The 16,001-nt window shown below is 41.5% G+C and overlaps 1 protein-coding gene across 1 annotated transcript in view; it reads right to left on the reverse strand.

The window, feature by feature from the left end:
* ITPK1 (inositol-tetrakisphosphate 1-kinase) overlaps nucleotides 1–16,001 on the reverse strand; it is a 480,681-nt gene that overhangs the window by 299,525 nt on the left and 165,155 nt on the right. The window contains exon 3 of the mRNA XM_069208217.1: nucleotides 6,047–6,071. Within this exon, the coding sequence (XP_069064318.1) occupies nucleotides 6,047–6,071 (25 nt within the window). The remainder of the gene's footprint in view (nucleotides 1–6,046; nucleotides 6,072–16,001) is intronic.

The raw sequence follows: 16,001 nt of genomic DNA on the forward strand, positions 1-16,001 counted from the left end.
AAAACTACCTCAACCTGGATCGTACAATTTTGCAGTGTACACAGTCAGCTTGTGGCTACTTTCGGGCAGTACTCCGGAATTCTGGCGACAAGCATGACCCTAAGGTAAATTAAAGTTTGACATGGTAAACTGTACAGACAATGCAAAAGGTGCTTATGATACTAGGTCTGCATAGTTGCTAGATCACTAGCAGTCAGTGGTTGTTATCAGTCAAGGTTAGATTTTGTAGCCGTGGTTTCTACCATCCTAGTTTTTTCACTACTGTCCTGCACAGTTTTCTCATAAGATGCACATCTCGCTAGCCACAGTGTACTAAGCCATCAGCAACTAGTTGATACTAGAAACTTTGCCAAGGCAATACATGATTTCATTTTTACTACAATTAGGGAAAATGTATAGAACACAGCTTCTTTTAAGAAATATCTTAAACCTGACGTTATTACATGTACTGTACATACCTGCGCCAAGTAATGTAGTCAGAGACAGGCAAGGACTGGCACCATGATGCCCTCTCCCCCAATTTCTTTCCCAGGTCTCAACACAGGATAACAGTCTTTCAAGTTCCACTTTGCTATTTTCTTGAAGGAATCTAAAGTTGACATTAATCAATATATTTTTATGAATCAATATCATTCCATGGCTCAAGACTGGCTCAGAAAGCAAATGACCAAGGCAGGTACTAGGAAGCCTGAGAGACTATTTAAAATGAAACCAGAGCATAAAAATATTGATTGACTTTTGAAGATCGTTTTATTCAATTACCTAACATGGAGTTTTGGTGAAGGCCGACAAACGCCTTTCATCAAATACAGAGCATTACAATAACACGCGAAAAACCTTTTGTTTATGCACACGTGCTATAGAGAGGAAAAGACAAGGAATAGCATGGGCACCTTACAAAACAAACTGCTTTAGTCTTAGGCGTTTCAACATGTTTAGGGTATGAATGCCCAAGTGCACCAAGTATGCATAGCAAAGGGAGAAATGTGATATCATGTGCAAGGCTTTAGTGGTAGGCACACAAGATGGCAGTAGTACAAGGGATATGCGATTTTTCCAGGCCACTACCTTAATAAGAAATGTTAGGATTGTTCCTGGACAAAATGCAGATGACACTGGTAAAGTTCATATTGTTTCCAAATTTAACGTTGCACACTATTTGCAAATTTCTCCAAATGCTGCATTTTCTGCACGCAGGAGGCTCATTTGTACAACAAATGTCTCACCATGAGACATTTTCTACTCAACCCAGTGTCCTCGGGTGGGGGGTGGGAGAGGGTTGCTAGTAGGTCTATTTTTTCCTGCAAAGTGTGAGCTTGTGTGAAAGCAGGATACCTGCAAACCATATTTCACTCAAAGTGTAATTTCCAACAAAAAACATTGCAACTTCGCACAAACATCACACAAAATTGCTCGGTTTGCAAGCCTTTAGTTAGAACTCTAATTACCCAGGAATTCCATTCGACTCCATGATATTATGGATTCATTTACATATGTAGTCTGAATAAGTACGGGCTTACCGTCGTTGAAGCAACTGGTATTGCTGAATAAATTAGCTTTAGTTTGTAAAACGAAATCCCGGAACTGGTGGCCTCTTGCCACCTGCGCTTCGAATCGCCACAATAAAAACATTTAACATACAGATTCCCTACTGAGCCCGATGCTATCTCAAGCATTGGCCCCGCGCCCAGGCCTGTCCATCACACGCGGTTCAACGCGGAAAATATCGTGTTCCAGGCGCTCCCTGAGAATTGCTTAAACACACAGCACATTCCACCCACGGGTTCTCCGTTTCTATGGGGCTCGAAGATGGGCGAGAAAGTGTGGAATGCAAATTCTGACTGTAGCAAAATGTTCAAGCTATTTGCCTATGCAGCCCGACACGGGCTGAGGCAAGCAAGAGCGGCCGGGCAGGCAATGTGAAAACGGAACACAGTATCAGATGTTACCGAGCATTAGGAGACTTGGAACAGAGTGGCCCTTACAGACAGAAGGAATAATGACTGCATTCTGTAGGCGCAAGCAAGAAGCGGAGGGGAAGTCACAAAAAGTAAATGAAACAAAGAGAAAATTGAGCTTTAACAGATGTAAAGATGGAGATTTCAAGGATGATAGGGAAACAGCTGAGTGGATGGATTTGACAGTCGGTATACTTTGCCATTTTGTTTTTTTAGCTGGCATTGAACCCAGAAGGGTATAATGACAAGAGATTTGACAACTTCTGAGAGGCCATTATAAATGAGAGAGCAACTCGACTTCTGACATTGCTCAGAACAGGACAAACTACACCTCCGAGACTGGCACCACGTTCCTGCCTAAACTAGCACCATGGGATGCCATTTTAGGCCAACGGTAGAGTTTTTAAGCTTCTAATATACTTTTTGAGCAACATCCACACAATATAACATGCAGACAGCACTATATCACGAACGCCGCTCACTCTGTTTTTATTACCTTTCCTGGCTATGTTTGAACTTTTCTAAAAACGTTTTTTCGCATTTAAAACTCTTGGAAACGCTTCTTCTGTACATCGGAGACAATCTTCATATAGCGGTAGTGAATGTCCTCACAAAGTCCACGTTGGATTATGACAATGCCAATTATTTGGCCTCAACTCAATAACTAGCTAGGCAGCTACAATGAGTTCAAAATGCAGCAGCGCACCTTCAAACTAGGACTCCCAGAAGAGCCTATATTTCACTGACTCCGATGCAAATCTGGCTTCTGGCTTCCAATAAAACATAGAAATTATTTCTAGGCTTTAATAATACTAATAGCACACGTGGTGTTACATCAATAATTCCTGAGCTCTTTGCAAAAAATTGTTTTGGTTTTGGCACAGTTGACCTTTTACACTTCAATAGCCTATTTCTTGAAGCGATCCATAAAACAAGGATAATCCGCTTTGTCCACAGACCTTTCTTGTCACTGTGCCAAAAATGGAATTCTCCCCCAATCGAACTCAGAACTAATCCGCACCTTCGAGCGTTTCAGTAAACATTTAAAATCTTACATTTACAGACCTTAATTCTTCTTGACACTGCTATCTTTTATGAGGAAATTCTCTTCCATCTTCTAATTATAAATGTTCGTACGTTTTATGAGCAAATATATATATGTGATTCTCCTTTTATTACTTTTAGACTCTGGCTACATTACCAGTTGGGTTAGTTAATACTAATAGGCACCAGTTGCCCAACAGTCCAAGAATAGCAACCTTGGTGCTCGCAAGGAGTGGATTTATCAGTTGCTCCCGCCAATTATCTATTCATGTTGAATTCAAGGCTGTCTAACCGTTTCCCATCCAACTTGGATTGGTCTACATTTTCGATCGTCCTTCTTTAACTTAAACAATTTATCAATGATATCCAGGACATGTTTTCCAGGCCTAAACTACAAAAAAAGTGTCAGTCTCTCGGTTTTTATTTTCTGAGCCCCAAATAGGCAGCTTTCCGATGAAAGTCATAGTTCAAAACATCCAATCTTTTCACCTACACTTTAATATTATTTTCAACAAATGTCATTAATATGAACCGTCAGCTCCTACACAACCATAACAGAAGCATACTATATTAAGCATGTAAAATACCTCTAGTCGAACAAATAAACTGTAAGATTGTAATGGCAGGAATTAAGCCTCACTCCAGTGTAATGTGTTGAATACTAATTGAGTTCCGTGTTTCTCCATCTGCTTTATCTAAATTTGCTTGAAGATGTCAACACCCAATTTGGATAATACATATTGTCAAGAATGAGCACGGGTAGTAAAAGTGCACTCAAGGTCCACTACTTGATTATTTCGTATTTGATCTCCATCAAGAGATTGCAAGATAATTCTTGAGACAAAACTAAAAAACAACAGGATCACAAATAACTAGCACACAAATACCAGTTATTAAAGGTATGTCAGGAAATTCACCAGATGCTGCTACAGAGGTCTGTGTTACCGAAAGTCATAGATTCAAATCCAAGTATTTAACCTCCAACATTTCAACATTATAATTGTTATATTTACTGGCTATTGAATTCAAGTTTATTTCGACTAAAACTATAAGATTATGCATCACAGAAAAATACAGTACAAAATGTAACACTTTCAAAAAGTTAAAAAATACTGGTCAGCCCACAAGAAAAAACGCACTTCATAACATTTAAAATACAGAAAATATCTGGAAAAATTCCAGAGCTAACCGGGGACACTGTTCACGACAATGCAGCATGGACGCATACGAATGTCCACAATCCAAAAGTGCCACTTTAGACATCATAAAGTTATTCAGCATATAAAAATGAAGTGCAGGAGAGTCAGAGAGCTCGTAAAGTGCAGATAAATCCAACTAGAGAAAATTAGCATAAGATATTTCAAGACTGTCACATATTTATTCATGAATCTGAAATTTAGCACAGATTGTATACTGGATCAAAGTGTTTGTGGGGTGACTTATAGCAACTTTATAAATGTAGAAATAGAAATAAATGAACAAATGTACAGTTAGGTCAGTGCAGGAGTATACATTTACATATCCGCACAATTTCACACAAAGAACATGAAATAGAGCTGAAACTCACATACACTGTAAACACTATGTTGGAAATCTTTAGGAGCAATCACCCACCCAGCTCAATTATAAGGCTTTGCAATCTTGATGAGTTTCTACATTTTATCAAACAACCCTTTACGGACAAACACTTCAATAGGCTGTATCCCCCAAAAATCAGATCCTCCACAATGGCCTACCCTATTTCCACCTGCTTCAAAGAGATCACTACCATCAACGAGTCTGAAGGAATTACAGTTCAACAAACATCTGGAACACTAAGGTCCACAGCTGTGACATCAGGATTCTGGCCTGTCTAAACATCTCACTCATCAATGTCTTCCTTTCCTCCCCTGTGGACTAAGCACACCCACGTTCTAGCACCCAAGTTCTAGCACACAATCATTATCCATCGTCTGTTAAATACTTGGGCTGATCCATATAATCCTCTGGTACTAAAGGTCTATTTACAACCTCTCCTTCATTAGAAAGATGCTGGCAACCCTGGTCACTTGCTGGGTCACTGCGCACCCGGAAGCCAACATTATCCTGAGTGACTTCTATTCAAGCACCTTATCCGAAACAGCTTCCAGGAGGGCACCTTATCCAGGGTCCACTTCCAGTGAAGCACCTCCTCCTCAGCAACTCCCAGCCAGGCATCTCACTCTCAGCGACTTCCAGTAAAACATCTCATTCTCAGTGATGTCCAGTCAACTATGCAGGGGGTTCCAAACAAGTAATAGTACCCACCAAGGAACAGAAAGCACCATCTGAACAAGCTGGCTGGCTGAACACAAGGGAGGGACAGCTCATCTCCAGGGACCACGGGAAGACATGAAACCCAGACACTGGTAGACTTTTTCATGGCAATTATCCAGACGGTCAAGGAAAGCCATGTGAAGGTGGTGCTGGGAATAAAGAGTGAAGTCTTCCGTAATACTTCATGGAAGATACAAACAAATAATCTGTCCAATGTTATGCCATATTTCCCTAAAAAATAAGTGCTAATACTATTTTAAAGTTATCATAGCATTATATGCACTCAAAATTAAGGAAAATAAATCCACATAGTGATTTACTCACAGACTGAGAATGTGTTGTCCACAGACTATCCGGGTAGTCTGAGGATTCTATTATTTCACAGAACTGCTCGAATTCTGGAGCTTTTAAGTTGCTCTTTGACTGAATAGTAGCACACAAAAGCTAATTTAAGAGGTGTGTGTTTTCCACACCACCAAGACGTTTTGACAAAAAACATTAAACATTTCACCAGTCCAAAGAATCAATTCCTGAAAAACCTTAAGGTTAAAAAAACAGAACTTGGACATTCCAGGGCTGCTTCCCCACAATTACCCCCGAGAAAGAAGGACATTCTGAGCAGTCCTTTCACCGTCAACATCTCCCGGATTCCACCTGGAAATTAAGCTATTGCCATGGAAGTCAATTTTAACGTTTCAGAGAGGCAAATTGATAGAAAGGCAAATGGATGAAAAATAAATGTCCCTTACCTGTATGACTTCTATTCCTCTTTTCCTAAGAAGAAAAAAGGGACTAATTAGTGATTGCTGTATTGCCCACTGATACTGTATCTAATCCGTCAAGAAAATGGAAAATAAGGGATACCTCATTAAGATAAATATACATACATTTGCAATGAATCATACTCACAAGTGGAGCTTTATTTCACGTATGTATTGCCCTGTTCAAAATTTGTCACACATAAATTCTCAAGCATTAGAGAAGCGTTGTCTGTGTTTTGATGGGGTAGGAATATTTTTGATCTTATTTTAGATGAAGCCAATGACCTCTATTAGAAATATATTTTATAAAGGTGCGAGAACTTGTGGATTTGTTTTCGCAAATTGTTGTAAACATTTTGTGAAATTAAGCTCCTAGAATGAAATCTGGTTAACCAGTACCGTTTATTACCTTTTTCCCCGCTGAAGGATTTATTATCAAAAAAACAATAAAGCTGCTCGTATTACTGGCATAAGAGTGTTCAAGCATAACATGTCTCTCAACGCAACAGCATTATGGCAAGCCAGTTTTCTGTGGGCTTAAATTTTACAAAAAATCACGATGCAATAGAGTGGAATTTCGAGGACAATTTAAATGCTGTCTAGATCTAATAATGAACAGCTTCCTAGTTCTTTTAGTCATCAGAGACTAGTGTGTCTAATTGCTTTAGCCTTAAAAACAAACAGACTAATACAGGGACCTCACAAAGGTATTTTCCACTTTTTTTACGGCATTATGTGTACCACAAGGTAAAGTGTGAGAAGTTATTGTCCGTGAAACCTGGCGCTCATTACACATCCAAGCTGAAGTGCCTAGAGCAACATATTTCTGGTGCTCCAACAATGGGGTAGAAAACCTTTTACGCCAAGTGGTAAGCCTGCAAGGGACGTGCCCCATTTAAATAAACCACGTCGCCCATGGCCGCCGTCGCAATTCTCCAACAAACAGCTATGTGGGTGTGCAGCTTGCCCACTAACAACTTTCATTAGTGGCCTGTCAAGTGAGGGTGGTGCACTACACGCGCCTAGATACTTGAGAGCCCAGACCCAATCTACCGGCCACTAACGGTCATGGGAATTGGGCTTGTCACCTTGGGAGCATAAGTCCTATCTCCATAAGACCCCCATGGAATCGGTCTCTTGTGCTGCCATTGGCTGAGCAGCTCCACTTTTGGTAATGTGACTGCAGGCTACTGTACAACCACCATCTAAAAATACACACTAAACCATCGGGCATACTCTCTGTTATGGGGCTCGGTGAGCACTCTATGTCTGATCCATCATGCTGAAGTAACAGAAAAACAAATTCGAACTCTGGTTGAAAAATTTTGCACATTGCTTGAAAACCTTGGAGCTTGAGCAAGGTTTAATGAGACTGGCATGCTGACCAGGCACTGTGTTACTGTCATAAGGTTGAACCCTACTCGACGCAGAGATGTCTTTGTGGTTTACAGGGATGTGTAAATGGGGTCACGCGTCCTTCGGGTAGAGTTGGGATCACACGAAGGTATGTTGTTTTTGCCAAATTTTACTAAATTAAATATACTTAAAACTTTTACAATATTTCCCCATTTGTTGATATTATTTAGGCACATTACAACTTTTCTGAGGAGGAACAGCGCTAGGGCGGTGGTGGCCCCTGGGCCCCTGTGTGGTCCCCCATCCCTTTTTATGAGTCGTGAGCCCCGGCGGAAGTGGCGGTCCCCAGGCCAATTTGAGACGCAGGAGGTGGGTCTGTGTGGCCCCGGGGAGGTGACCATCCTCAGGGCCATTAGAGGTATACAAATTTACTACATTTAAGTATGCCCCAGGGATCCGTGGATCCACTGCGGTTTTGCGGGAACATTTAAAAAAAATGCTTTTTGGCTCTGGTGGGGTCCCTTGGGGACCGCAGGCCTAGACCTAGGAAGTCAGGATATTCCTACGCTGCCCCCTTTTCTTTATTTTTACATTCATTTTTGAGAATCCTCTGAGCCCAAGTGCCAAAATGGCTTCCAACAGTTCCTGGTTGAAGTGTTGGCAGTTAATCAGATATCAGCATAGGGACTTTTGAATCCACAGAGTATCCGTGTCCCTGGATATTTTTTATTTTTTTTATTTTTTTGCTTTAATATCTCCAAAACTACTGAACGGATTTACACTAAATTACAAAAAAAAAACATGCTTTCTGGACCAAGATCTAGCTTTCTGCCAAATTTGGTGTAATTCTGTCAAGCGGTTCAGGCTGTAGTTGTGTCTGAAAAACCCTCTGGAAACTGCATGGGGAAAAAGTGTTTTGGGGACCCCCCCCTTTATGAATCATTCTGAAATTCAAAACAGCAGCTTAACTGACTAGCGTACTAGTTTTGAAAATTTCATGATGATCCATCAAATGGTGGGCAAAGTTATTGGCAAAACAAAAAATGCTTTTCCTATGGAAACTAGGTCCTAACTATAACTACCTATATATATATATCTCCATCCTGCTAGCGGTCGCCATTAGGTGATCATAGTTAGGATCATGTTTACTTAGAAAAAGCGTTTTTTGACTTGCCTAAATCTTTGGCACTATATGACAAATCTTCTTGAAATGTAAAAAAAAAAAAAAAAAAAGTGCCAGTGATTCTTGTTGCACGTGGGAAATTTCGGGGTGATCTGTCAAGCGGGGGCTGAGAAAAACAGGGGGGAGGTAAGGGGGGGAGGGCAAAAAAGTGTGTTTCCCACTTTAATTCCCATAGAGATTTCAGACACAACTACATCCCAAACTGCTGGAGTTACACCAAATTTGGCAGGAAGGTAGCTCTTGATCCAGAAAGAGTGCTTTTTGTTATTTGGAGTAAATCCATTGAGTAGTTTTTTAAATATTAAAAGAACACTATAGATATCTGGAGGCGTGAATGCTTCGCAAATATTTTCACAACTTATTTGTGAACTCTCGAGCCATAGGAATGCTCTCATTTGCTGGCCGCAACCTGATCTGAAAGTTGCAGCAGCCATTTTGAAAAACAGGGAACGCTCTGGGGTACTGACATGAGGTGAAAAAAATGAGCAAGATGGGATTAGAGGTCAGGGCAGAGGTACTCTGACCCCATGAATGAAGTGGGAAAGTGATATTGTGACGGGTTATGTGTTTTAAAAGTGGGAAGGTGTTTGGTTTTTTTTTCTCCACAAATTGGATATTCACAAATCCGCTGCGATGCCCAGCACGGGCCCCAAATTCGCGCCTCTCGAGGTCCCATCCAGACTATCAGTCACTCACAGACCTATGCAGACTCTCACACACCCAGAGATCCCTCTCACACGTACTCTCACACTCACTCTCAAACCCACATAGACCCTCCCACACGCACTCTCACACACAGACACTGTCCCACCCACTCACACCGAACTATAAAGTCGCTGTAACCTTTGTATTTAAGTGAATATATCTATGTTTAAAATATGAGCAACTATATCACTGTAACTTTTTGTTTTCTAACTGAATTTATATATATATATATATATATATATATATATACATATATATATATATATATATATATTTATATTTATATATACATACATACTCACTTAAAAGGTTACAGGGGCGTTAAAGTTAGGCTCACATTTTAAAAGTATATAACCACAGTTATAGTTAAAGTTATCTTAAGTAACTATAACTCGTCTCCTCGCCCTTCACATTTAAAAAAAAGTGTTTTTTTATTTATTTTTTTACATTTTCTACTTCAAATATTACATTGATGTTATCAACAATGTCATGAGTGCTGTAATTTGTGGGGCAATTAGAAATGCCTGGCACAGCTGTGTGACATAGTTACCTTAGGGCACAAGTTATAGTTACTTGAGATAACTCTAAATTAACTGGTGAATTTCTATGGTTTTGTACATTTAAAATGTGAGCCTAACTGGAACGTCCCCGAACCCTTTGATTTTTTGAGTGAATTTCTAAGATTTTTTTTAATTCTACTTCCTAACTATAATGCACCTGTAACATTTGTTTTTGTCAGTGAATATATATATTTTTATATATTGAGAAAACTTTTGCAAAATGCTCCACAGGTCACTGCTTCTAAGAGACTTATCCTTACAATCTAATCTGTGTTCACTTATTAATTGTAACACCACAACCTAAGCTGGAAACATTTACAGGCAATTCTCCTTTTTAAAGTTCAAGAGGTGGTTAAGCCCCTTCACAACCTTAGGACACATAGCTCTCCAAGTAAGGTATACCCTTTATCTTTATCCTACCTCCATCCTGCGCATCACCTGGTGAAGAACATCAGTGAAGTGAGGGCACAGTCTCAAAACAGCACTGCGTCTAGTGCTGCAGGCAGTATCCAAGAATCGCAGAAAAACTCTCCCGTTGCAGTGAGCCATTAGTAGACATGATTCACTTCTTCCAACCAGAGTTTAGTACTCATGGCACTTAAGGATTGCAAACCCTTTTTGAAAGGGTCAGGTTAGAGACCTGTTATATCATTTAGTTTCACAACGCACCTCTGGCAGCTCTTCTAGAAAAGGCAATTCAATGAATGTGAAAAGGGGTATCTCACAGATATTCATTGGGTTCAGGGGCCCTTGAAGGCCTAAGGCCCCCCAGCGTTGCAACGTCCTGTGTTACCCCTCTGTTCAGACCGTAGATGTTCAGACCGTAGATGTTCTCTCTAGCTAGCAACAAAGGTTAATGCGTTAATTCACAGAGGTTGAAATTAGGGGGGTAGGCATGATGGGCAGTCTGCATTCATTTCAGCAGCTGTACCTGTGTGGCTCCGCCCCTGAACCTGTGTGGGGAGGGGGCCCAGAGTAGATTGTGATAAGAAAGGATGCTGGTGCCACGGCTCCTGCTGCACCACTGTGAACAGCAAATGGCTGGGGACATATTGTTTCTGCCTCTTTTGTCCCCCTTCACACTTGTTTTGAACTATGAGAATTGGATACAGCTTTGGGGTGATATCAGATCAACATACACAATGCAGCGCACCCATATTACAACAGGGACTTTCAGGAACGTGCTAGGGCTGCTACTGCTCATTTGATTAAACTAAAGTATGATACATTAGATGTGAAAGTGAAAGCAACAAATACAATTAACTATACCCACCAGTAATTTTGAACTGTGCAAGTGACGTTGCACATAAGAGAAAAACAAGGGCAGAGCTATTAGCGCATGTTAGAAATTGGGTTGTTGATTGGCTGGGGTGTAAACCTTAGTCAAACAGCAACCACAATCCTAGTCAGGGTAAGTGTCAGGCAAACCGTAATTAACTTGTGCTCTCCCTCTGCAGCTTGGCAGAGAGCTGTCATGCCTGTCTTAGACGCAATGTGTAAAGCATTTGTACAACACTTCAAACAGTAAAACAGTGAAAAGACCACACAAAAAGATTCCACAGCAGGTTGGAAAAATAGAGCAAAATTTAATAAACTAAGCAAGACCAAAATGACAAAAATCAAATAAGTTTAACTTGAGTTATGATTTATTTAAGATTAAACCAGAATTGTGCTTAGAAGCAAGTGGCGCCAACTGGAGGTATCTGGTTGCGCTGGACCAAGACAAAGTAAAAAACAAAAAAAATCAGGCTGACCACGATAGAGTGCGGGCTGGCTACAAGGACCTAGTTGGGACTGCTGAACAAAAGTACTTTAACTTCGGGTGCGAAGCAATGTGCCAGTTGTGAACCAGGTAAGTACAGCAGATCTGTTGCTTTTTCCCACGCAACAGCAGCAATGAGTCAGTTCGAGATGTGGTGAGGCTGCGGTGCAAGTTCCTACTATGTCGACATCAAGAGGCGATGCGTCAGTTATGATGAGCAGAGAATCAGCGACGTGGAGTTTCGGCATCGAGGCGGACTTTGATGGGATGCGAGGTCCTTGCGTACCCTCCACACCTTATTGGGCCTATATATGTTTTGATTTTGCCTGCTAGGGGTTTTTCCACGCCCCCTATTTGATATATATTACAAATAAAGCAGAATTCAGAGCATTATGGCTCTGTGGGAAGACCCAGAAGCAGAATACTTCTCTGATGATTCTACCAATCAGCTACAGGTTAATTTAGTAGAAGCCTTGGATAACAGAGTTCAGCAATCTGTATAAACGATGCCTTGGTTAGAGCTTTGGGTCCCTTTTCAGGACAGCTTTTCGAACATGCTCAATCGCAAGGCTGGTTGTCTAACCAAAATAACCCTCCTTTGGGAGAGAATACTAATAAACAGAAAACAAAATCTAAGACTAAGGAGGGAACCAAGGGCCAGATGTAGCAAAGGGTTTTTCCCATTCTGTGTCAATGGGAAAATGTGTTCGTACATATGGCCCCAAATCCCTAACTATAAATCCTCATGCGGACATCTTTGAAAAGATTCGCAAGAAAAGGGCGGCAGAACATAATTATAGCTCTAAGAAAGGCGCCCAGTTATCGTCGTCATGCTCTGATAAAGACTCTTCCAGTGATTCTGATGACTCAGACATCCCTGGACACAGTAAGAAAACCAGAAAACAGCCTTCTGCATCACAAGTCTTGAATTTTGACCCCACAGAACTTATGCACCCCAGATCTTCCAACTGGCTTCCTTCGACAGACGTAGCGCAGTATGTACATTCTAATCTCAAAAAGAATTTCGATAAAGAAGTCCGCGCTCATCTCCGAGCAGAACATCCTAGACCTGATTTAGACAATAAGGTATCGGATACCTCTGAGATTGATCCTACAATGGTAACATTTATGAAAAAAAATCGCTAAAGAACCCAAAAAAGGTTTGGATAGGTCATAGAGGCTCTGTCAAGACAAACTCTTCGATTTATCGGGTCCTCTGACTAAAATCTTGGAGATGGCAGTTAATGCAAACGAATCGGGGACTCCGGTTGACACAGATACTTTAATGGGCTGGACGCAGAGAGCCATTTGCCAGTTGGGTAACACCAATTGTGCCATTTCCGCAGAGCGCAGGAAGTCTATTCTTATGCGCATTGACCCTAAATTAGTGGACCTAGCGTCTTCAGAAGCTGGTCCTGCAGCTGACGGAATGTTATTCGGCTCGTCATTCATCAAAGAACTGGCAAAATTCTGCTCGACTTTTTCTTCCCTCGATAAAGCCCAGATGTCTATTAAAAAGGTTTTCAGAAGGGGCCTTTTTGTCAGGGCCGGTCGTTTTGGTGGACGAATGCCCGGCCGAGGATCCTATTCTAGTCCCTAAAACTATTACCCCAGAGGCAGAGGTGGATGGTATGGAGATCAACCTGATCCTACCTTTTACCCCACCGCTCCAGAAGTAACCGCCCCAGATTCCGCAGAGGACAGCGCAGGAGTCAACATTCAAGATGCTGGCTACTCAGGTGAACATTATTCAACACACTCAAGTTCTTCTTGGGGGCAGAGTGGGTCTATTCTTGGACAACTGGAAGCAGATCTCTGGGGATCCCTGGATTCTTCAGACGGTCTCTGGGTTCCATCTAGAGTTTGTTAGAACCCCAATCCAATCCACTCCCCCTATGCAAATGAATTTTTCCCTCGACGTTCAGATTTTTATAGACTTAAAAGTACAGGCTTTGCTAGACAAAGGAGCGATAGAGTTTTCTACTCTTCACACCTCTGGATTTTGCAGTCCTATTTTTGTAGTCGAAAAAAAGGGGGAGGTCACCGTCTAGTTCTCAATTTAAAAGACTTCAATTCTTGGATTGTTTACAGACATTTCAAGATGGAAGGAATTCACATGTTGAGAGACATTCTCTCAGAAGGAGATTGGATGGTCCTACTGGACCTAAAAGACGCATACCTATCAGTTCCAATTTTTCCCCCTCACAGAAGATTTCTTCAGTTTCTGTGGAAAGGCTATTGTTTGGAGTTCAAAGAACTCCTGTTTGGCCTGTCATCAGCCCCCTGGTGTTTCACGAAACTGTTGAGACCAGTTGTGGAATCGTTGAGAACCAAGGGGGTCAAGACTGATTTTATATCTGGACGACATTTTATTGATGGCTCAAGATCCTCACACTCTCCTGACACACCTGAACTGGACCATCACTTTATTACAGGATTTGGATTTCCTGATCAATCCGCAGAAGTCATCATTGAATCCATCTCAGATGATAGAATTTCTGGGATTCAGGATAGACTCTGTCCGAACTCTCCTGATCCTACAATCAGCAAAAATTCGCAATATCAAGAGGGAATTGAGAGCAGCGTTAGCAAACACCCTTATCTCTCTAAGGACCATTGTCAGATTAGTGGGTCTGTTGACCTCCTCTATTCAGGCAATCTTCCCAGCCCCCTTACACTATTGTGCTCTACAGAGATTAAAGATAAGACACCTTCAACAAGGTCTGAGTTACTCCGAGTTGATCCCCTTGACGACGGAGGTCAGAGAGGAAATCCATTGGTGTTTGCAACACATGGAGGCTTGGAATGGGAGAGCCATCTTTGGAACGCACCTAGAGGTAGTGATTGAATCGGATGCCAGTCAATGGGGTTGGGGAGCCCGTTGCGGATCACTTGTGACAGGGGGCAGATGGTCACAGTCGGAAAGCTCCCTTCATATCAACTGCCTGGAACTTCTAGCAGGCTCATTTGCGATAAAGAGTCTTTCACCTCAAAAGACAAATTGTTGCATACGACTGCGAATGGACAACATTTCAGCGGTACGTTATGTCAACAAACTGGGAGGAACGAGATCCCGTCTTCTAGCGGAGATAGCCAAGGAATTTTGGCAGTATTGCCTGAAACTTCGATTAATAGTGATAGTGGAGACCTTCCGGGGACTCTGAACACTATTGCGGACTGGAACTCCAGATACCTGACGGATTCCAGCGACTGGAAACTAGACCCAGTTATTTTTTCCCAGTTAATCAAAGAATGGGGTCCTTGCAATGTAGACCTCTTTGCATCCCGTCTCAATACTCAGACGCCAACATTTTTCAGTTGGCGCCCAGACCCTCTTGCTCTAGCGACGGATGCTTTTCTTCAGGATTGGTCCCTGTTTCAGGGTTACGCATTTCCTCCTTTTCTATTAATTCCCAGAGTCTTAGCTCAAATACAGAGACAGAAAACAGATTTGATGCTAGTGACATCATGTTGGAGGTCGCAACCCTGGTTCCAAATTGTTCTACAACTGGCGTGTGCCCATCCTCTTCTCATTCCTCCTTGTCCGAATCTCTTATTGAACCCGGAGGGCCATCAACATCCACTGATTCTTTCAGGGAAGTTGACGTTGATGGCGTGGTTAGTTTCCGGTCGAGATGGGATCCCTCAGGCCTTTTGCAACAAGCTACGGATTTTATCAAACAGCTTGGGCCCCTAGCACCCACAAAAGATATTTGTCAGCCTGGTGTAGATGGAATAGTTGGTGCAGTGGAAGAAATTATAATCCTGTGGAATCGGGCATTGATTTGATTATTAACTTTTTGGCTGAATTAGCTTCTTCAGGTTTGGCTAACAGGACCATCAACAATTTTAGATCTGCCATTTCAGCTGGTCACTCTATGGTAGATGGTAAACCAGTGGGGGAACATCCATTAGTATGTAAACATTTGAGAGGTATTCGTTTGTCCAATCTCCCTCAGGCTAAGTACTCAAAATTGTGGGATGTGAGTATCATTTTGAAGTTTCTAGAGAACTGGCCATCCAATAGGTATTTATCACGTAAACAGATTTCTGCAAAATTGACTATGTTACTTTGTCTGATATCTTGTAAGAGAGTCTCAGATGGCAAGGCCTTAGATCTCGCAGGTAGAGTTTATTCTCTGGATGGAGTTTCTTTTAACATTACCAAAAGAACGAAGACAAATTGCAGGTCAGTAACGTATCCTAATTTTCCAGGTAATTCTCAATTATGTGTAGTTCAATGCTTAAAAGATTATTAGAATATCACTGAGGAGTTTAGACAGAATGTAAATGGTCAATTACTTATTTCTTTACAGAAACCCTTTAAACCTGTATCTTCAGCCACTCTTGCTAGGTGGATGAGATGGCTCATGAGTG

Source organism: Pleurodeles waltl, chromosome 9 (assembly GCF_031143425.1).
Source record: "Pleurodeles waltl isolate 20211129_DDA chromosome 9, aPleWal1.hap1.20221129, whole genome shotgun sequence".
Classification (NCBI taxonomy): Eukaryota; Metazoa; Chordata; class Amphibia; order Caudata; family Salamandridae; genus Pleurodeles; species Pleurodeles waltl.